At 44.8% G+C, this 22,273-nt stretch overlaps 1 protein-coding gene across 3 annotated transcripts in view; it reads right to left on the bottom strand.

Moving 5' to 3' along the window:
* Positions 1-22,273, bottom strand: part of LOC139389347 (semaphorin-6A-like) — a 97,163-nt gene that overhangs the window by 26,000 nt on the left and 48,890 nt on the right. For all 3 annotated transcript variants that reach the window (XM_071136024.1, XM_071136025.1, XM_071136026.1), the window contains exons 4-13: positions 20,079-20,139; positions 19,389-19,451; positions 18,822-18,923; positions 15,984-16,074; positions 6,040-6,159; positions 5,521-5,609; positions 3,553-3,770; positions 2,713-2,844; positions 1,777-1,932; positions 496-669 (exon numbers count right to left, since the gene is read on the bottom strand). In XM_071136024.1, coding sequence (XP_070992125.1) covers positions 496-669; positions 1,777-1,932; positions 2,713-2,844; positions 3,553-3,770; positions 5,521-5,609; positions 6,040-6,159; positions 15,984-16,074; positions 18,822-18,923; positions 19,389-19,451; positions 20,079-20,139 — 1,206 coding nt within the window. The remainder of the gene's footprint in view (positions 1-495; positions 670-1,776; positions 1,933-2,712; positions 2,845-3,552; positions 3,771-5,520; positions 5,610-6,039; positions 6,160-15,983; positions 16,075-18,821; positions 18,924-19,388; positions 19,452-20,078; positions 20,140-22,273) is intronic.

The raw sequence follows: 22,273 nt of genomic DNA, 5'->3' as shown, positions 1-22,273 counted from the left end.
AGACAGGGGGAGAAGGAAAGAGAGGGCTAGTACTTTATTCCAGACCCACCCATGTCACGTGACGCTATGATGTTGGATAACAAACGCCCGTCACCTTGAAAGCCCTGCCTCTCATCCCGCTCACTAACTCTACCCCATCATCAGGCCTGTCAAGTAAATATTTGCATTGGCAAGGCCCAGGCAGATTTTTCTCTCATTTACTTCCATTCCAAATATTTCAAAAGCCCCTTTATAATATATTAAGGAGATATCTCAGTCTGGCTTTAAAGACTAACCCAGTCCCTCTCTGTTTTCTTTAATCATCCTGCATTTGTAAGAGTAAAGCCTTGCGGTCTGAGCCCCCGTTACTGAAGCTCCAGGGCCGGCTCTTTAATTTAAGAGCTGTGGTCAGTGCAGTGTAACCTGATGAAATGCTTTAAATGATAGAGTAGCCATGTGGTGGGCTGGGGTAGTGCTGCTGGTTTAGTTAGCATGGCTGGCTAATGGAATACACACTTCTCCGGGTTATACACGTTGAGCTCCTCCAGAAAGAGACTGTCATTCAGCAAACCGCTGTTCATCTTGGCCAGGAATTTCAGAATGATCCCCTTCTCCGAGCCCAGGAAAACGACAGTGTGATTCCGATAGGGTCCCGCAGCGTTGTCCACGGAGATCCGGGTGAGCCGGTATCTGGAAGGGATATGAAGTACCGTGAATAACACATTTATGGATTTCCTGATTTAATTTTTGGGGCTGAACTCCACCGAGTGTTATCTAGAAAAATATCCAATTACATTTCGACCATGGAGCTCCTAGTGTTATCACAAGGATGTATAATTTGCAGATCCATATGCAAATGCATTTTCATAGCTATTCATTCAGTGAGATGGAAATGATTAAAGACATTATTCAGTAACTTAAGGACTCCACATCCTCTCCATCTGGCTGTTTAAAGACATCTCTTCTTTACACAGGGTCACAAGATATAAAACAGATGCCTGAACGCTGGAAGATAGAAAACAATGCCTGAACGCTGGAATGAGAGCACAAGATGATTTTACATTTACCGGAGTAAATGCGCACATCACAATCAAATTAATGAGAAGAGGCCTTCTCTCCCACTCAGACTGTTTGGTTTGAAATGACATTGAATGTCTGTGTTCACTATGCCCATGCTTTTGTACCATAAACAATAACATCAAGTATTATATGGTTCTGTCCTATTAAGAATAACAACAACCTCAAGAACTATGCCCATGATTTTGTCCCTAATGGGAAATCTTAAGAGGGACAATCTACAGATTGTGACTGGCTAGGTGCTGGAACCTACTGTACATCAGGGAACGGAATAGGTTTTCATAGTTGATAGGATTTGATAGTCCACTCCAATTTGTAACAAAAGCTTGAATTCATAGATGTCCCTTTGGGGAATAGATGAGATAAAGTCCTATTACAGAGTCAGTTTGCAGTTGACTTCCCGTGTCAGAGTCATACTACACACAGAGGCTGTGACATAGATACTAAAACCGCCTCTCCACCATATGCCCTCATAAAAGTGACTGCTTTAGACTTGTATAATGCTTTTAACTGCTGACATTGCATGTAACATAACACTTTGCTATGTGCCCTGCCGTTTAAATCACAAATGTTACGGCGATGTATTTATGTAAAGATTCCACCGGTTATTACAAATAGTAATGCATAATGCACGCATGACGTTGATGAACTCCACCCACAACCCAGACCTACCTAGCAAGCTAGCTGGCGTACCATCCTAGCTAGTGATGCTATACTCACCGCACCATGGTCTTGAGAAACCAGGGCCTGTTAGCGATAGAGGGCACAGCTTCATCCATGAGAGGGTGCTGCTTGATGAAGTTCAGGGTGTCGTCAGGGAACTCGTTGGACACCTTGTACTTCTCTAAGGACGGCGTGCCAGCACAGCACCCGGGCCTGAAGTGGATGAAAGCAGCAGGGAATCAAACAGGTGAGAGTCCGAGAGCGGCCATTTGATCTCTTTATAAGGGCAGAGGAGCAGAGGAGAGGGCCCTGTAAAAGTGAAGCTGCCTTTGATAGGAGATCCGCTCAAAGACATCTCACCTCTCGACAGCCATAAAAAAAGGGTTTTACTGTACTACGGGACACCCAGGCCAAATATTCCACCAGGTTATCCACACTGAATTCAATCTCTTTTCCATGGTAGACACTGCAGAATGCAATAAGGTCTACAGTACATAAAGAGAGCACCAGAGGCAGATCAGTCAGGGAGACGATGACACATGGCATGTCTGCTGCTGCAGAAGAGACAGTTGAAAAAAAACTGGGCAACATTGTGAAAACTCCCTTCTGTTTGTCTGCTGATAACGTTGACAGAAATGAAATTGAATAAACGAGACGTGGATTTCCGATCTCATTAACACCTGACCTTGTTTTACACAAACACATCATTTTATGCTAATCACCAGGGGTGGTATCCTGTTGCTCTCCACATCATCAGCCATATGGGGGATTTACACCACTTACGATCCCCCTCCACAGATCTCGGTTTTTAGAGGAAAAGAGCTGCTCTTTGCCGGGTAATTAGGAACGCAGAGATGGAGATTTATCAAGCTGGTGCATTTGTAGAAGTAGGCAGCCATCTGGAATATGATCTCATGCTTTGTTTGCTGATATCGAGCGTCTTTCATGCTGCGGGTGTGGCTTTGTTTGTGTGTGGGAGATGGGGGGGCATACCTTGGTTTTGGAACTTTATCCTCAGGAACAGGTGTCCAGGTGGAATCAGGGGACTTCTGCTCTTTGAAACGTCCCATGAACGCATTAGCCACCTCAGCCATGTCATAGGCGCAGACGGCCGACCCAGGAATGCTGTATAAACATCCCACCCACCCCAACAAACAAAAAAAATCCTCAGTCCGATTGTTAGGACCACTCTGTGCAAACTGTGCATAGCATAGCTCTGAATCACTATTTCCCAGTCATTTCTTATGGGCATTTCAGCTGCCTTGGCATTAAGAGACAGCATATACAAGGACAGGATTGTGATGGTTACAGAGCTGTTATTCTGTTAACCTCGTGGCCAAGGCTGTACATCTTAGTAATCAGCCAGCGTTGGCTATGTACAGAGCGAGAGGCAAGCCATGCTGCCAAGGAACTTGGTTAAATGAATGGCTAATAAATCCTGAATGCTACCTCTAGTCAAAATCTGTTCCCTCTCATTTCGCTCGCTAACTGCGATTCATGCCCGGATCAAATTCGCTTATAGAAATTCCAAGCCGCTTCATTGACTTTTAATGCCCATTAAACCATGCTCAATTGCATTGTCACAAGCAATTGTCTTATTGCCTAAAAACCACCATAAAATGGGAATTACAATATGTAGCAGCTCTACTGCTCATTTGTAATTTCAATTTAGATAAAAACCCACACTTAAATGATTCTACATTCTCAATATGAATAACGCAGGAATGACATTACGCACCTGACCAAAGGGCACACAACTATTGTGACAGTGAATTACGCGCTGGGGTGGCCTGGGAAATTGATTTCCGTCTGTGTGTCTGCCGGCCCTCGTACCTGTTGTAAGGTGTGGAGAAGATTGCCATGACAACGTCGCGTCCGTTGATGTGGATGACGTCGGTGACGGCCTGCAGAATGTTGAAGTAGAAGTGGGAGTCTCCTGGGATGGAGCAGTTGAGACGGGTCTTGAGGAAGGACGTCCACTGTTTCTCCAGAACTCTCTGGGAGCCGCCCCGGTCGTTCTTACACACCCTGGCCACACGGGGGAACACCACCTGCACAACGCACACACATCAGTGGATATTTCAGACACACCCAGTTTCAAGTTTTAAGTTTTAGTAGTCTTAGGCACGGGATACACATGGCATACACCGTCCAACAAAATGCTTACTTGCAGTTTCCTGTCAACAATGAGACATCATCAAGAAATAATAAAAGGTAAGAAAATGAAAATAAAGTAAATGGCTCAGTAGAATAGAATAAACAATAAACAATTATAAGCATAATACAGGAAGGGACAATTTATAGTCCAACATTTACACGTGTTTTGGGGAAGGGGGGATTGGGGGCAAGTTTTAAATTGTGCAGTGAGTGCACGTGTGCTATGGAATGGAGAATCAGAGCAGGTGGTCAGTCCAGTTCAAGTGTTCAGAGGTCTGATGGCTTGTAGATAGAAACTGTCTCTGAGCCTGTTGGTATCAGACCTCATGGTAAGGGATGGCAAGGGAGTGAACAGCTCGTGGCTGGGGTGTGTGGGGTCCTTGATGATCCTGCGGGCCTTCCTCAGGCACCGTTTGGATAGGTGGAAGCACGGTTCCAGGAAGGGCCTTGTGGTCACGTACCAGGCCGTGATGCAACTGGTCAGGACGCTGTTGATGGTGCAGCAGTAGTATTTAGAGAGGACCCAGGGTAGCAATTTCTTCAGCCGCCTTAGGAAGTAGAGACGCTGTTGCGCCCTCTTGACCAAAGTGGTCCATGACAGGTCCTGGGTGATGTGGACACCGAGGACCTTAAAACTGCTGACTCACTCCACTGCAGTCCCGTTGATGTGGATCGGGACATGTTCCTTCCTCTGGTTCCTGAAGTCAATAATCAACTCCTATGTTTTGCTGACATTTACACCACACACCTGTTGTCTGGCTGTTCTCCTTATTCCCCAACCAGCTCACTCACAGAAGGTACAGCTTACTATTCGGTCTCCATAACTAGGCAAATCTCTTAGACCAGAGCCATGGTCTTGTAAATATGAATCATGCATAAATATACAATAGCACACATTATTAATGACTGTGGAACTTCTTACATTTCAGATTGTCAAAAGAAACTCCAGTTCATCAATCAAAAAGTACTATTCCTCTACCACAAATTATCAACCAAACCACTTTGCGCTCTACTCCACATGCTTCGTTATATTGATATCCCTTTCAAAATAACCAGAGAATTTCACTTGGTATTCATGTGCAGTACAATATGTCAGTCGAAATTGGGTGAATACACCCCCCCGCCCCCATTTAATCAAAAATACATAATGTTTATATAATTATATAATTTCCTTGTAGGTACCCAATTAAACCTTCTCCATGCAGACTGAAATGAAAGAAATAATCCAAACATCTTTCATATCCCTCTGGTTTAAAACCTTGAATGAAGAATAAAGTAATTTTCCTTTCCTCTCTTTTCCTGTCTGTCTCATTTCGGAGAAAAACTTCGAAATGCTTTGAGGAAACAGCACGAGTGAGCAACAGGTCAAACAGTAGCACGGACATGCAAGTCAGAGAATATATTTAGACTTCAAAATGACTTTCCAGACGGTTTTGTTTTTCAACTATTTTTAGGCCTACATCCTGCAAATGTTTTTCTGTATCGAAAAAGGTTGACCATTTTGGTCTTGCTGAACGCCCTTCCAGATACTTGATACACCCACTTCCTGTTTACTTCCCAAAGCACTTCCTTTCTCTCCTGTCCAGCAGGAAGTAGCCCCTATTCGAGCAGAAGAAAAGGGACAGACAACCCCAATCAGCTTACCTTTCCCATTGTGTTGTACTCCATGGCAATTTCTCGATAGAAGAAGTAGATGAAGTCACCGTAGTTAACTGCCTGTACAAAATACGGCTCTGGAAAAAAAAGAAGGCATATCATCACAAAACAGATCAGACACCCCATTTTACACCCAATACCTAAAGTATCAATCACAGTGTGCAGGGATGCACAGCCCAGGTACAGCACAGGGAGTAGCTCAATCCATCATCTCTATTAGGGGGCTATTTACATGTTGGGGGGAATGAGGGTTCTCCCCATTCAGTTTTGACAACCTGGTCATGTTCTTTTCGTTCCCAAGGGGCAGCCAATTTCCTGAGTACATAACTGCTATGGGACTGGTTGTGAGAGTGACAGCCTCAAATAAAGTGTGTTGCAATAGCAAATCATCCCTCAAATCACCCCCCTTTCACTCTAACTCTGATTTGTTTTCCAACCAGTCATTCATTGTCCATGTTATCACCTCATTAAACCCTCAGGTCTAGAATATCCGATGGCTCTCCTCACCTTTGAGACACTTGGAGTCATGTTTGACAGTGCGCAAAGTTGGGCTATCTCCAAGGCTACGATAAATGACAGCATCAATCGCTAGGAAATCTGTTACTGTTGCGGAGTAGAGCTTTCCATCTGGAGGGAGAAGAGAGAGGGAGAGGGATAAGAAGTCAACCGCCATACCAGTCATGGGCCAAACACACAAACAAACACTCAAAAAAATAAAAAAAAACACTCAAAAAAATTCACTTCCGGCGCCGACAGAGATGGCCGCCTCGCTTCGCGTTCCTAGGAAACTATGCAGTTTTTTGGTTTTTTACGTGTTATTTCTTACATTAGTACCCCAGGTCATCTTAGGTTTCATTACATACAGTCGAGAAGAACTACTGAATATAAGATCAGCGTCAACTCACCATCAGTACGACCAAGAATATGTTTTTCGCGACGCGGACCCTGTGTTCTGCCTTACAAACAGGACAACGGAGTGGATCCTATGCAGCGACCCAAAAAAACGACTCCGAAAGAGAGGGAAACGAGGCGGTCTTCTGGTCAGACTCCGGAGACGGGCACAGCGCGCACCACTCCCTAGCATTCTTCTTGCCAATGTCCAGTCTCTTGACAACAAGGTTGATGAAATCCGAGCAAGGGTAGCATTCCAGAGGGACATCAGAGACTGTAACGTCCTTTGCTTCACTGAAACATGGCTCACTGGAGAGACTCTATCCGAAGCGGTGCAGCCAACGGGTTTCTCCATTCATCGCGCTGACAGAAACAAACATCTTTCTGGTAAGAAGAGGGGCGGGGGCGTATGCCTCATGGCCAACGTGACATGGTGTGATGAAAGAAACATACAGGAACTCAAATCCTTCTGTTCACCTGATTTAGAATTCCTCACAATCAAATGTAGACCGCATTATCTACCAAGAGAATTCTCTTCGATTATAATCACAGTTGTATATATCCCCCCCCAAGCAGACACATCGATGGCTCTGAACGAACTTTATTTAAATCTCTGCAAACTGGAAACGATTTATCCGGAGGCTGCATTCATTGTAGCTGGGGATTTTAACAAGGCTAATCTGAAAACAAGACTCCCCAAATTTTATCAGCATATTGATTGCGCAACCAGGGGAGGAAAGACCTTGGATCATTGTTACTCTAACTTCCGCGACGCATATAAGGCCCTGCCCCGCCTCCCTTTCGGAAAAGCTGACCACGACTCCATTTTGTTGATCCCTGCCTACAGACAGAAACTAAAACAAGAGGCTCCCACGCTGAGGTCTGTCCAACGCTGGTCCGACCAAGCTGACTCCACACTCCAAGACTGCTTCCATCACGTGGACTGGGAGATGTTTCGTATTGCGTCAGATAACAACATTGACGAATACGCTGATTCGGTGTGCGAGTTCATTAGAACGTGCGTTGAAGATGTCGTTCCCATAGCAACGATTAAAACATTCCCTAACCAGAAACCGTGGATTGATGGCAGCATTCGTGTGAAACTGAAAGCGCAAACCACTGCTTTTAATCAGGGCAAGGTGTCTGGTAACATGACCGAATACAAACAGTGCAGCTATTCCCTCCGCAAGGCTATCAAACAAGCTAAGCGCCAGTACAGAGACAAAGTAGAATCTCAATTCAACGGCTCAGACACAAGAGGCATGTGGCAGGGTCTACAGTCAATCACGGACTACAGGAAGAAATCCAGCCCAGTCACGGACCAGGATGTCTTGCTCCCAGGCAGACTAAATAACTTTTTTGCCTGCTTTGAGGACAATACAGTGCCACTGACACGGCCTGCAACGAAAACATGCGGTCTCTCCTTCACTGCAGCCGAGGTGAGTAAGACATTTAAACGTGTTAACCCTCGCAAGGCTGCAGGCCCAGACGGCATCCCCAGCCGCGCCCTCAGAGCATGCGCAGACCAGCTGGCCGGTGTGTTTACGGACATATTCAATCAATCCCTATACCAGTCTGCTGTTCCCACATGCTTCAAGAGGGCCACCATTGTTCCTGTTCCCAAGAAAGCTAAGGTAACTGAGCTAAACGACTACCGCCCCGTAGCACTCACATCCGTCATCATGAAGTGCTTTGAGAGACTAGTCAAGGACCATATCACCTCCACCCTACCTGACACCCTAGACCCACTCCAATTTGCTTACCGCCCAAATAGGTCCACAGACGATGCAATCTCAACCACACTGCACACTGCCCTAACCCATCTGGACAAGAGGAATACCTATGTGAGAATGCTGTTCATCGACTACAGCTCGGCATTCAACACCATAGTACCCTCCAAGCTCGTCATCAAGCTCGAGACCCTGGGTCTCGACCCCGCCCTGTGCAACTGGGTACTGGACTTCCTGACGGGCCTCCCCCAGGTGGTGAGGGTAGGCAACAACATCTCCTCCCCGCTGATCCTCAACACTGGGGCCCCACAAGGGTGCGTTCTGAGCCCTCTCCTGTACTCCCTGTTCACCCACGACTGCGTGGCCACGCATGCCTCCAACTCAATCATCAAGTTTGCGGACGACACAACAGTGGTAGGCTTGATTACCAACAACGACGAGACGGCCTACAGGGAGGAGGTGAGGGCCCTCGGAGTGTGGTGTCAGGAAAATAACCTCACACTCAACGTCAACAAAACTAAGGAGATGATTGTGGACTTCAGGAAACAGCAGAGGGAACACCCCCCTATCCACATCGATGGAACAGTAGTGGAGAGGGTAGTAAGTTTTAAGTTCCTCGGCATACACATCACAGACAAACTGAATTGGTCCACTCACACAGACAGCATCGTGAAGAAGGCGCAGCAGCGCCTCTTCAACCTCAGGAGGCTGAAGAAATTCCGCCCACAACCGTAAGGCTCTCCAGAGGGTAGTGAGGTCTGCACAACGCATCACCGGGGGCAAACTACCTGCCCTCCAGGACACCTACACCACCCGATGTTACAGGAAGGCCATAAAGATCATCAAGGACAACAACCACCCGAGCCACTGCCTGTTCACCCCGCTATCATCCAGAAGGCGAGGTCAGTACAGGTGCATCAAAGCTGGGACCGAGAGACTGAAAAACAGCTTCTATCTCAAGGCCATCAGACTGTTAAACAGCCACCACTAACATTGAGTGGCTGCTGCCAACACCCTGACTCAACTCCAGCCACTTTAATAATGGGAATTGATGGGAAATGATGTAAAATATATCACTAGCCACTTTAAACAATGCTACCTAATATAATGTTTACATACCCTACATTATTCATCTCATATGTATACGTATATACTGTACTCTATATCATCTACTGCATCTTTATGTAATACATGTATCACTAGCCACTTTAACTATGCCACTTTGTTTACATACTCATCTCATATGTATATACTGCACTCAATACCATCTACTGTATCTTGTCTATGCCGCTCTGTACCATCACTCATCCATATATCTTTATGTACATATTCTTTATCCCCTTACACTGTGTATAAGACAGTAGTTTTGGAATTGTTAGTTAGATTACTTGTTGGTTATTACTGCATTGTCGGAACTAGAAGCACAAGCATTTCGCTACACTCACATTAACATCTGCTAACCATGTGTATGTGACAAATAAAATTTGATTTGATTTGATTTGGTTTGCAAACCATTACAGGCTACAAAGGGAAGCACAGCCGAGAGCTGCCAGATGAGCTAAACTACTTCTATGCTCGCGTCGAAGCAAATAACAGTGAAACATGCATGAGAGCACCAGCTGTTCCGGAAGACTGTGTGATCACGCTCTGCGCAGCCAATGTAAGTAAGACCTTTAAACATGTCAACATTCACAAGGCCCAGACTGATTACCAAGGCGTGTACTGTGAGCATGCGCTGACCAACTGGAAAGTGTCTTCACTGACATTTTCAACCTCTCCCTATCTGAGTCTGTAATACCAACATGTTTAAGCAGACCACCATAGTCCCTGTGCCCAAGAACACTAAGGTAACCAGCCTAAATGACTACCAACCCGTAGCACTCACGTCTGTAGCCATGAAGTTCCTTGAAAGGCTAGTCATAGCTCACATCAATACCATTATACCAGAAACATGTATCACTAGCCACTCTAAACATTAATATAATGTTTACATACCCTACATTACTCATCTCATATGTATATACTGTACTCTATGCCATCTACTGCATCTTGCCATCTTTATGTAATACATGTATACATGTAATACATGTAGTCACTTTAAACAATGCCACTTTTATGTTTTACATACCCTACATTACTCATCTCATATGTATATAAAGTCCTCGATACCATCTACTGCATCTTGCCTATGCCGTTATGTACCATCAATCATTCATATATCTTTATGTACATATTCTTCATCCCTTTACACTTGTGTGTATAAGGTAGTTGTTGTGAAATTGTTAGATACATGTTGGTTATTATTGCATTGTCGGAACTAGAAGCACAAGCATTTCGCTACACTCGCATTAATATCTGCTAACCATGTGTATGTGACAAATGTAATTGAATTTGATTTGATTTGAAACCCTAGACCCACTCCAATTTGCATGTCCCCCCAACAGATCCACAGATGATGCCATCTCAATTGCACTCCACACTGCCCTTTCCCACCTGGACAAAAGGAACACCTATGTGAAAATGCTATTCAATGACTACATCTCAGCGTTCAATACCATAGTGCCGTCAAAGCTCATCAATAAGCTACAGACCCTGAGACTAAACACCTCCCTCTGCAACTGGATCCTGGACTTCCTGACGGGCCGCCCTCAGGTGGGAAGGGGTAACAACACATCCGGCACACTGATCCTCAACGCAGGGGCCCCTCAGGGGTTCGTGCTCAGTCCCCTCCTGTACTCCCTGGTCACTCATCACTGCACGGCCAGGCACAACTCCAACACCATTATAAAGTTTGCCAATGACGCAAAAGTGGTCGGCCTGATCACCGACAACGATGAAACCGCCTACAGGGAGAAGGTCAGAGACCTGGCCGTGTGGTGCCAGGACAACAACCTCTCCCTCAAAGTGATCAAAACAAAAGAGATGATTGTGGACTACAGGAAACAGAGGACCGAGCACGCCCCCATTCTCATCGATGGGGCTTTAGTGGAGCAGGACGAGAGCTTCAAGTTCCTTGGTGTCCACATCACCAACAAACTAACATGGTCCAAGCACACCAAGACAGTCGTGAAGAGGGCACGACAAAACCTATTCCCCCTCAGGAGACTGAAAAGATTTGGCATGGGTCCTCAGATCCTCAAAAGGTTCTACAGCTGCACCATCGAGAGCATGGATTGCATGCTGGTTGCATCACTGCCTGTTAGGGCAGCTGCTCGGCCTCCGACTGCAAGGCACTACAGAGGGTAGTGCGAACGGCCCAGTACATCACTGGGGCCAAGCTTCCTGCCATCCAGGACCTCTATACCAGTCAGTGTCAGAGGAAAAATAATGGCCATTATTATGGAGTCGATCCGCCGTTGCTACTATAACAACCTCCACTCTTCTGGGAATGGTTTCCACTAGATGTTGGAACATTGCTGCGGGCACCGGGATCCATTCAGCCACAAGGGCATTAGTGAGGTCGGGCACTAATCTTGGGTGATTAGGCCTGGCTCGCAGTTGGCATTCCAATTTGTCCCAAAGGTGTTCAATGGGGGTAAGGTCAGGGCTCTGTGTAGGCCAGTCAAGTTCTTCCACACCGATCTCGACAAACCATTTCTGTATGGACCTCGCTTTGTGCACGGGGGCATTGTCATGTTGAAACAGGAAAGGGCCTTCCCCAAACTGTTGCCCCAAAGTAGGAAGCACACAATTGTCTAGAATGTCACTGTATGCTGTAGTGTTAAGATTCCCTTCACTGGAACTAAGTGGCCTAGCCCGAACCATGAAACACAGCCCCAGACCATTATTCCTCCTCAACCAAACTTTAAAGTTGGCAATATGCATTGAGGAAGGTAGCATTATCCTGGCATCCGCCAAACCCAGATTTGTCCGTCGGACTAACAGATGGTGAAGCGAAATTCATCGCTCCAGAGAGCACGTTTCCACTGCTCTAGAGTCCAATGGCGGCGAGCTTTACACCACTCCAGACGACGCTTGTCATTGCGCATGGTGATCTTAGGCTTGTGTGTGGAAACCCATTTCATGAAGCTCCCAACGAAAAGTTATTGCGCTGACGTTGCTTCCAGAGGCAGTTTGGAACTCTGTAATGAGTGTTGCAGCCGAGGACAGGCGATACATTCTGTGACTTTGTGTGGCTTACCACTTAGCGGCTCTTTGACGTTTCCACCTCACAATAGCAGCACTTACAGTTGACCGGGGCAGCTCTAGCAGGGCATACATTTGACGAACTGACTTGTTGGAAAGGTGGCAGCATATGACGGTGCCATCACTCTTCCGTGAGGCCATTCTTCTGCCAATGTTTGTCTATGGAGAGTGCATGGCTGAGTGCTCAATTTTATACACCTGTCAGCAACGAGTGTGGCTGAAATAGCCAAATCCACTAATTTCAAGGGGTTTCCACATACTTTTGTAAACTCATGTCCCTTTTTCATTTTTTGCATGATGCAAGGAGGCATGAGGACTGCAGATGTGGCCAGGACAGAAAAGTGCGATGTCCGTACTATGAGATGCCTAAGACAGCGCTACAGGGAGACAGGATGGACAGCTGATCATCCTCATAGTGGCAGACCACGTGTAACAACACCTGCACAGGATTCGTACATCCAAACATCACACCTGCAGGATAGGTACAGGATGGCAACAACAACTGCCCGAGTTACACCAGGATCGCACAGTCCCTCCATCAGTGCTCAGACTGTCTGCAATAGACTGAGAGAGGCTGGACTGAGGGCTTGTAGGCCTGTTGTAAGGCAGGTTCTCACTAGACATCACCGGCAACAATGTCACTTATGGACACAAACCCACTGTCGCTGGACCAGACAGTACTGGCAAAAAGTGCTCTTCACTGACGAGTCGCGGTTTTGTCTCACCAGGGGTGATGGTCGGATTCGTGTTTATCGTCGAATGTCATTGCAGGCAATCTCAACTCTGTGTGTTACAGGGAAGACATCCTCCTCCCTCATGTGGTACCCTTCCTGCAGGCCAATCCTGACTTGACCCTCCAGCATGACAATGCCACCAGCCATACTGCTCGTTCTGTGAGTGATTTCCTGCAATACAGGAATGTCAGTGTTCTGACATGGCCAGCGAAGAGCCCGGATCTCAATCCCATTGAGCACGTCTGGGACCTGTTGGATCGGAGGGTGAGGGCTAGGGACAATGCCAAGAGTGGGGTAACAACTCACAGCAAGCACTGGCAAATCTGGTGTAGTCCATGAGGAGGAGATGCACTGCAGTACTTAATACAGCTGGTGGCAGATACCCCCCCTCCCCCCTTTGTTCAGGGACACATGATTTCATTTCTGTTAGTCACATGTCTGTGGAACTTGTTCAGTTTATGTCTCAGCTGTTGAATCTTGTTATGTTCCTACAAATATTTACACATGTTAGGTTTGCTGAAAATAAACGCAGTTAACAGTGAGAGGACGTTTATTTTTTTGCTGAGTTTATATACAATGTTTCATACGACTTGTAATTCGTAACATATCAAAATGAGTGATGGACATCCACAAATTAATACATACCAAACAAAACATAACATATTATACTAAATGGAGGGTTTGGATTTACATACAGAATAATATGAAATGCCCTGTGACCTGGTTGAATTGAACAAAAACCTCATAAATCGGTTCACAGTGAATATCAATGGGAATGAATCACTAACAGCTCCTCGGTTGGAGGAGTTGAAACCCACCAACGGAAATCTGACTCATTTGGGGTTTCGTCTTTTTGATTCATTTTTAATCCCCACATTCAGGAGAAGATTCCATTTTTTGGGGGTGCAAAACCACTTATTGCGTTTACAAGCTGCCCACAATCTACATCTGCCAAGAAAAATTGTCTTCCCAGAGTTCAACAGCATGTAACAGACTGCCACTTATTCCTGACATACTGTACTGTTAGTATATTGATATCAAAATGGGCCACAAAGTATTAAATATACGGTAGTATACCTAATGCAATCTTGCATTAAAATAGAGAAAGATTCTCCTATCTAGCAAATGTTTAACGACTAAGAGGAAAGGAACATTTGCATAATACATTTAAGTAATTACTGTGAGCCATATTGATACATTGTAAATAAATACACATTCTTGACATAGCATTCATACAAGTGGTTTAATTTCTCTTAGTATTGGATATAATATGAAGAACTTTAATGTCCCCGAGAGGAAAGTTGTCTTAGACACACAGTACTGCTCAGTGGAGGCTCCTCAGAGGAGGAAGGGGAGGACCATCCTCCTCAGTGAATTTCATAAAATGTTTAAATGGCTAAACATTTAAAAAGTTCTCATTTTTAGCTAAACCTATACTAAACCTCTCTCGACCTGTCACGTCACCAAATAATTTATTTGCAAAGTCTTGTGTAGCCGGAGGACAGCTAGCTTCCATCCTCTTCTGGGTACATTGACTTCAATACAAAACCTAAGAGGCTCATGGTTCTCACTCCCTTCCATAGATTTACACAGTAATTATGACAACTTCCAGAGGACGTCCTCCAACCTACCAGAGCTATTTCAGTATGAACTGACATGTTGTCCACCCAATCAAAGGATCAGATAATTAATCTAGTACTGAAAGCATAAGCTACAGCTAGCTAGCACTGTAGTGTATAAAATGTGGTGAGTAGTTGACTCAAAGAGAGAAAGACAATAGTTGAACAGTTTTTAACAAATTCATATCTTCCAAAATGAAGGTGAAGCAAGAGAGAAATAGAGATATTGTCATTTTTTCAGTTTCACTTACTTAGCTAGCAAATGCAGCTAGTTAGTTTAGCCTACTGAAACACCCTGCTCAAACAGAGTGATACTATGTTAGCTAGCTGGCTATGACTTTCCAACACAACACTGGAACTCTTCCAAGTCAAGGTAAGCTTTTGGTTTTACTAATTTATTGCCACCGGGCCCGCCAGTGTAACTGCTTACTTACTGTACATTGTAAAGTTACTGCATGATTGTCGTGGGTTTACTAACGCATGAGTTCTATTAGCTATGCTGACTATGACGTTACTTTAGATAATATGGTGACAACGATGTAGGCTGTGTGTAGCGATTTGGCTTGGAAAGGTTTTTTCGCCTTGTCACACAAGCATGGCAAGGGAAGAGGTGAGCGGAGTATAGCGCATAGATGAGGCAAGGAATACAAAGTGGCTGCTATCAAAGTGAACTGTGTTAACGCGTGATCAGAGGTGTATTCATTCCACCGATTCTGTTGAAAAACGTTTCTTAAATGGAAGCAAATGGAACAAAATGGGGATAAACATACCTGAATTTGTCCAATAGAAACTCTTGTGTGCAACTCTTGGACTAATGATTACACTCTATATCAGCTAGATGCAGGCAAGAGTGTGCAAGGTGGTATTGAAAGTCAATGTCTGTCCATGTGTCACTGTCTGTGAACTCAAATTTGTCCCTCGACCTGTGTGCATCTACGTTGTAAACTTTCATTCATAGGCTAGGTTGTAGAAACCTCATAATGGGTATAGAGAAAATTTGAGTATCATGTAGTAGCCTAAACCTATCTCTGTTACATTGAACTGGGTGAATGGAATATGAATGAAAGTCATCCGATATGCTGTAATAGAAATAAGGCTATTCTCATGAAAAAACAATCGTTCTCCCTCATATTAAACGGCACCGATCGCCAATGGTACTGCTGTATACAAAATAAACACAGTACATTACACACTCAACATAATATATATACTGCACTCATATTGATGTGGTAATACAAGCTTTAAAAGGCTACGTCATTAGGCTAAAGTGTACCCTATATTTTCCCAGGCCACATCCACATTCCAGTAACAAATTAGTTATGGTCTCTCACCCGCAAACAGGGCGATGTTAGAGTGTTTGGCATCGTATGGGCACCGTGCCATCCCACTGATCTCCTCCCCTAGATGTTCCATGGTGTCCATCTACAGTGGGGGAAGGGAAGAAGGTCAGAGGAAAATCCACCCAAAAGCTTCCAGTCACCCCATCCCAACCCAACCCAACCCATCCAAACCCCAACCCAACCCTATCCTCATTGGAAAATGATGTTATTGTGTTAAATATGGCACCATATTTCACACAACATTGCAGCAGTAGTGGCAGTGGCTGAGTATCATATCCGGGTGAAAGGTCAGTTACCTCCCCCATGGGTACCCGTGTCATCCCCAGTAGGCATGAGTCTTTCATAGGCTGAGGTCAAGATCGCTGTATGCTAACAAAGCTAACAAAGTTAGCATACTCTTCACAAAGACTGCAGCTTGCCAAGAAAGGCGAAGTGCTTACACTGCCCTTTTTGGTCTCTAAACAGGTCATTTTATTTTCTATTCCTGTCTCGGTGGAAACAGCTATCATCTGGCCACTAAAAAGGTCACACACACTCTCACTAAGTGCAGAAAACCCTGCCAGAGAAATAGATGAAGTTGTTTTGGCAGTGAAAATTACTCATGACCTTTTATTGAGACAACTAACACCAGCAGTGGATTTTTCTCTCGGCTATCAAGATACGAATAATTGTATAAACAGAGACCCTTTAAAGGATACACATTTTTTGAGACAGGAAATTCCAATTACATTTATTTTCTATTAAAGATATAGCGTAGCTAGTCTGAGGGCACTCATTTCAACTGTATCACTGTGGGTGTTGATGCACTATGCTGTCACTGTGGGTGTTGAGTGAGTCTCTTGGACTATCTGTTACTTGGACTGGGTTCTGCTGCAGCATTGGTGGAGGGAGGGAGGCCCCCCTTCTGCCTGTTTAATTTCACAGTGGCAATGACCTCTGTCTACTGTGGGCTTGGCTCTCTGTCAGTGATATATTCCTGCCATTTGAATAGGAGGAAGAGACTCCAAGGCAATTGGGAGACATATGAGGTCAATCCACTATCAAACAGCAAGGAGAAAAGGGATACACAATGATGTTCTTGCTCCTGAAGACATTCTTTTATTTTTCCATAAACAATTAGAAACATGGAAAGCTATACCTAACCTTGAGGATGTTAATTGATTAATTAACTCAATCATTAAGGCCCGATATGAAAATTATTAATACAAATAGAAAATAAGGACATCTCTAGCATGGCCTTCGGGTAGTTGCTTCCACAGTGGAAAGGGGCCTTGAATGTCTATGTTGCTATCCTATATGGTTTATCACTGCTATGGGAAATCATAGTGTGCACAATTTCAGTGCAATGACTCTCCCACTGAGACAGTCACACTCCATTTCTCTGCTGCCTGTCGGGCTAGGTCTGAGGCTTTACACCATGGCTGATCCATATCACCTGGGCCCTCTCAGGACTGTTCCCCTGCTCCGCCCGGCAACATGTGACGTAATGGACACCCATAGAATATCAGGCAGCTAGGGAGGGAGGCTTTATTGCACAAAGCGAGCTGGGCCTTAGCTCAGGGGAGCGGCCTATGGCTGCCAAGGTGTCTGTCTGAGCGGCCCTCAGGAGTGTGTGTGGGGGGTGGGTGGGGGGGGGGGGGGGGGGGGGGGGCATGGGATGTAGCTGCCGTCGACAGGAACATTTGTATAGCCCTCCCCCCTCCCCGTGGCTCTGATTAATGTGGGATGAGGTTGGCCCCGAAACAGAAGCTCTTTTCAGGCCTGTCAGGTCATCGAGATGGTGAGGCAAACTGTAGCCAAGGTGGATGCATGCGCACACATACTCTCTCCCACTAAATCAAAACCAGGCTGATCATTGAGGAGTGGATGCACCTCAAAAGCCTGGAATCGGTCAGCTGGGAGAGCCTGCCAACGGCCCACAGCCGACAGGCACAGCCTGTTCATTTCACCTCTTCCTCATAACGTTTACACATTTTACAGCGCCACTCGTTAAGTGTTACGGTATGTCAGTGAGGATGTCAGCTTTTCGCAGACAATATACCAGTAATAACAATTAAAAGGGTCTGAAATGGGAGCAGAGGAACTGTAAAACTAACCATGTCTATAACATTTGGGCATACATTCTGCATTCTCTAAAGAATGCTCAAGTGAGAACACAAGCCTTTTCTGTGCTTCGTTGAAACCAAAAACCCAATGAAGCAAAAGAGTCTTGTTCAGCGGTAAACAACAAATCCCTGATGTCTCTCAACAACACCTTCAAATCAAGTCTACTGTGGCACCAATTTATTTCCCAACATGCCAACAACAACTGCCTCCTAGAGATACCTTTCCTAAGGATGACATGTAAGGGGAAAGGAGGATACCTAGTCAACTGAATGCATTCAACTGAATGTGTCTTCCGCATTTAACCCAACCCCTCTGATTCAGAGAGTTGCGGGGGGCTGCCTTAATCAGATGGTGCTCCTCTCTAAAGAAGACAGGCTTAATAATTCTGCCAAAGCCAAAGCCAAATCTTGAAACTATTCCAAAAATGCCTTGACAACTGAGGTGGCCGTCTTGTCTTGATTAGAGCATCTTATTTCAATATAACTGCTATGCCTACATGTCAGCATAGGTTTACCTGCTTTTAAATCAAACATGACAAACTACACGTATAAAAAGGGACAGATCTGACCATGGGCTTTTGAAAGTAATCCATCAATGTCCATCTCTCCACACATCTTCTCCTTTACGTCGTACCCATATTGGTGAAATACAGCACTGTGTTGGTGGCATATTCTTTACAGGTGAAGTCAGAGCATGGGTAGTAGGGAGCAATGCGAGCTGTACCTTGTAAGTTCGACAGGAGGGGTTGAAAGCATTTGTTCCGCACACAAACAAGGTGTCATCGTTTTGCTGCAGGAGGACCTTAATGAAATTGTGACATTCATCCTTGGGGAGAAAGGGGAAAAAAATGTTAATTGTCTTGTCTCATTCTTGTGCTGAATAGAAACGAGAGCGAAACGACATTGACAGCTATGAATGATGAATGATGGCGACTGACTAGTTTACGTTCCTGGAATGCTATTAACTGTACAGTATATTATTTGATGAGAATGTCAAATGCACGGAAAACATAACATGAATTACACAATAAAGGAAATGGGTGGATTTGTCCATGCCATAATAAAAAAACAACAGGTAAATATTCATTTCACGATAGAGTATTCATATAGAAGCATTTGAGACAGCAAGGCATTCTGAGGTGGCATAAGTAGGTTTAAATGAATATGCACATGCATTTTCATCGGTAGGGTCCCATGGGCAAGAAAACCTCCTGGCCCTAGTTATTATTATGTATTCTGTGACCTTCAGTACATTGAGGAGAGGGAGAATAAGTAGATCAGTAGTCTGTACCTTGTGCTTCCCCTTCATTCGGCAGGTGTCCACATCTGCCTGTCTGGACTTCCATGTCAGTTTCTGTGGAGAGTAAATTGATGAGATCTCTGCTTAGTTACCGTGGTCATCATTCCTCAAGAGAGCCAGAGCCCAGCACGGAGCACCAGGCAGTCACCTCGCACGATTGGCTGCACTCTGCTTGTGCCCTGTGGGTCCTCTCAAGGCTGCTCTGAAGCCAGCGAGCTGCCATTCCACAGCAGAGTAGCCTCTACTACAGCTACAGTGCAGTGTTAGTGTTTGGAGCCTGGCCACTGATTAAAGACTACTGCTAAACAGGCTCTCAGTGATCAATCTCTCTGTCTCAGTCTCTTTGAGACAGAGAGATTCCGGCTTGCTCTTATTATTTGCCCCAACTAGGTGGATCACACAGACACTGAGGAGACACTGAGGTTGGAGGTTGTTACATATGTCCATACATCTCAGGTTTCTCTCATTGGCCCCGTCCTGCTGACCAGCAATGACGCATGTGGGTTGGTGCCTGATAGGAAAACGTGCTTAGTGGGGTCACGGCGTTGCCGTGTCTCACGCCAGACAAGCCGCTGGAGAGGGACTGGACAGGACGGTCCGCCAGGTAATTAGGCGAGTGTTCGGTATGGTCACCCGGAGGACGGCGCAGAACAACACGTCTTCTCCCCCCCAAAAACTCACCTTGTTGAAAAAGATCTCCTCGGAGTTGGCGGTGTCTGTATCCAGCGTGTATATGTGATCCCTGAAAGAGAGGAAATAAGAGAGGCACTCAACAACAACAATTCAACCATTTCTACACCAGTAAATCTTAAACGGTTCATATTTGTCTAAACTTTGTTCAAACTGGCAAAAAATAATAATATACAAAGGGGCTATTTACTCTGTCAGACAGAAGCAGTCAACAAAAGTTTACAGTGCTGCTGCCGCCCAGACAAAAGCCTCTTTGTTCATGGGAAAGGTTTGTGGGAGGTGGGGGGGTTTGCCAAGTCACTCGATGCTGTTCAGGTCAATTAAGCATTATGTTCAGCCATAGGAAATCTATACTAACACTCATTAAAGCGCAGACAAGACCTATGCGTTTCACTGGTAATCCAGACTTTCCTACCCGCATATGGAACACATAAACTCAGGAGTTAACTACCTTTCTGCCAGACTGTGTTTACTGACCGTGAAGAAAGGCTCTGAGAGTGATTGACAGGCTTGTTTGCGGAGGGAAAGGTGACTGTGCTCAACTCTGCAACCACTTTTGAGATTCATTTTTTTGAGACGACTGTGTGAATGTAGTTTTAATCAAAGTCTGAAACAGATGCTGTCTGACTTGGGCTTTGATTATGACTCTCAACCTGCACAGAAGTTTGCTGGAGTCTGGAGGACCAGCAATTCTGAAATTAATCCACTTCAATGAGCATCTCCTAGAGAGCAGTGGTTCTCAAATTTTTTATAGCCCCGTACTGCTTCAAATGTTCAACCTCCAGCCACGTACCACCTCTAGCACCAGGGTCAGCGCACTCTCAAATGTCGTTTTTTGCCATCATTGTAAGCCTGCCACACACACACTATACGATACATTTATTAAACATAAGATTGAGTGTGAGTTTTTGTCACAACCCAGCTCGTGGGAAGTGACAAAGAGCTCTTATAGGACCAGGGCACAAATAATAATATAATAATAATCAATAATCTGCTCTTTATTTAACCATCTTACATATAAAACCTTATTTGTTTATTGAAAATTGTGAATAACTCACCACAGGTTAATGAGAAGGGTGTGCTTGAAAGGATGCACATAACTCTGCAATGTTGGGTTGTATTGGAGAGAATCTCAGTCTTAAATACTTTTCCACACAGTCTGTGCCTGTACCACACTGTGCCTGTATCTAGTTTTCATGCTAGTGAGGGCCAAGAATCCACTCTCACATACGTAGGTATGTGGTTGCAAAGGGCATCAGTGTCTTAACAGCGCGATTTGCCAAGGCAGGATACTCTGAGCGCAGCCCAATCCAGAAATCTGGCAGTGGCTTCTGATAAAATGTTCATAGAAGCGCTTGTTGCAATTTCGATGAAGCTTTCTTGTTCAGATATCAGTGTGTGGACTGGAGACTGGAGACAGGGCATGAAAGGGATAACGAATCCAGTTGTTTGTGTCATCTGTTTTGGGAAAGTACCTGTGTAATTGCGCACCCAACTCACTCAGGTGCTTCGGTTTATCACATTTGACATTGTCTGTAAGCTTGAGTTAATTTGCACACAAAAAAATCATACAATGATGGAAAGACCTGTGTGTTGTCCTTGACAATGCAGACAGAGTGGAGCTCCAACTTCTTAATCATAGGCTCAATGTTGTCCCGCACATTGAATATAGTTGAGGAGAGTCCCTGTAATCGTAAACTCAGATCATCCAGGCGAGAAAAACATCACCCAGATAGGTCAGTCGTGTGAGAAACTAACTAACTTAATGTGATTGGATGTTAATTATTTGACTAGGCTATCTATATTTGACATTGTGTTGTAAATTCGCTGAACACTATATGGTTTAATTTTAATTTTGCAGTGAAACGAGGCTTCTCAGTCAAGAAAAAAAACTCACCCAAATGTATTGAAAATGTGAAGCAATTGTTTTTAACAAAAAATATATATTTTAAATATATATTTAAAAAAAAATGGGAATCACATTTTTATTTGGCGTACCCCCGACGGCATTGCACGTATCCCTGGTTTGGGAATGCCTGTCCAAGAGGATAAAACCTGACTAAGTTATGTTATCAGAGCTACGTCGTAAATTAAATCGTTAATCTTGAGAGCGTAGCATTTGGAGAAGCTCCACCCTCTCTCTCTCTCTCTCTCTCTCTCTCTCTGCACTCGGCAATCCCGTTCTG

This window comes from Oncorhynchus clarkii, chromosome 30 (assembly GCF_045791955.1).
Source record: "Oncorhynchus clarkii lewisi isolate Uvic-CL-2024 chromosome 30, UVic_Ocla_1.0, whole genome shotgun sequence".
NCBI classification, from domain to species: domain Eukaryota; kingdom Metazoa; phylum Chordata; class Actinopteri; order Salmoniformes; family Salmonidae; genus Oncorhynchus; species Oncorhynchus clarkii.
The sequence above is the reverse complement of the archived record's forward strand: the minus strand, read 5'-3'. Positions and strand labels throughout refer to the sequence as shown.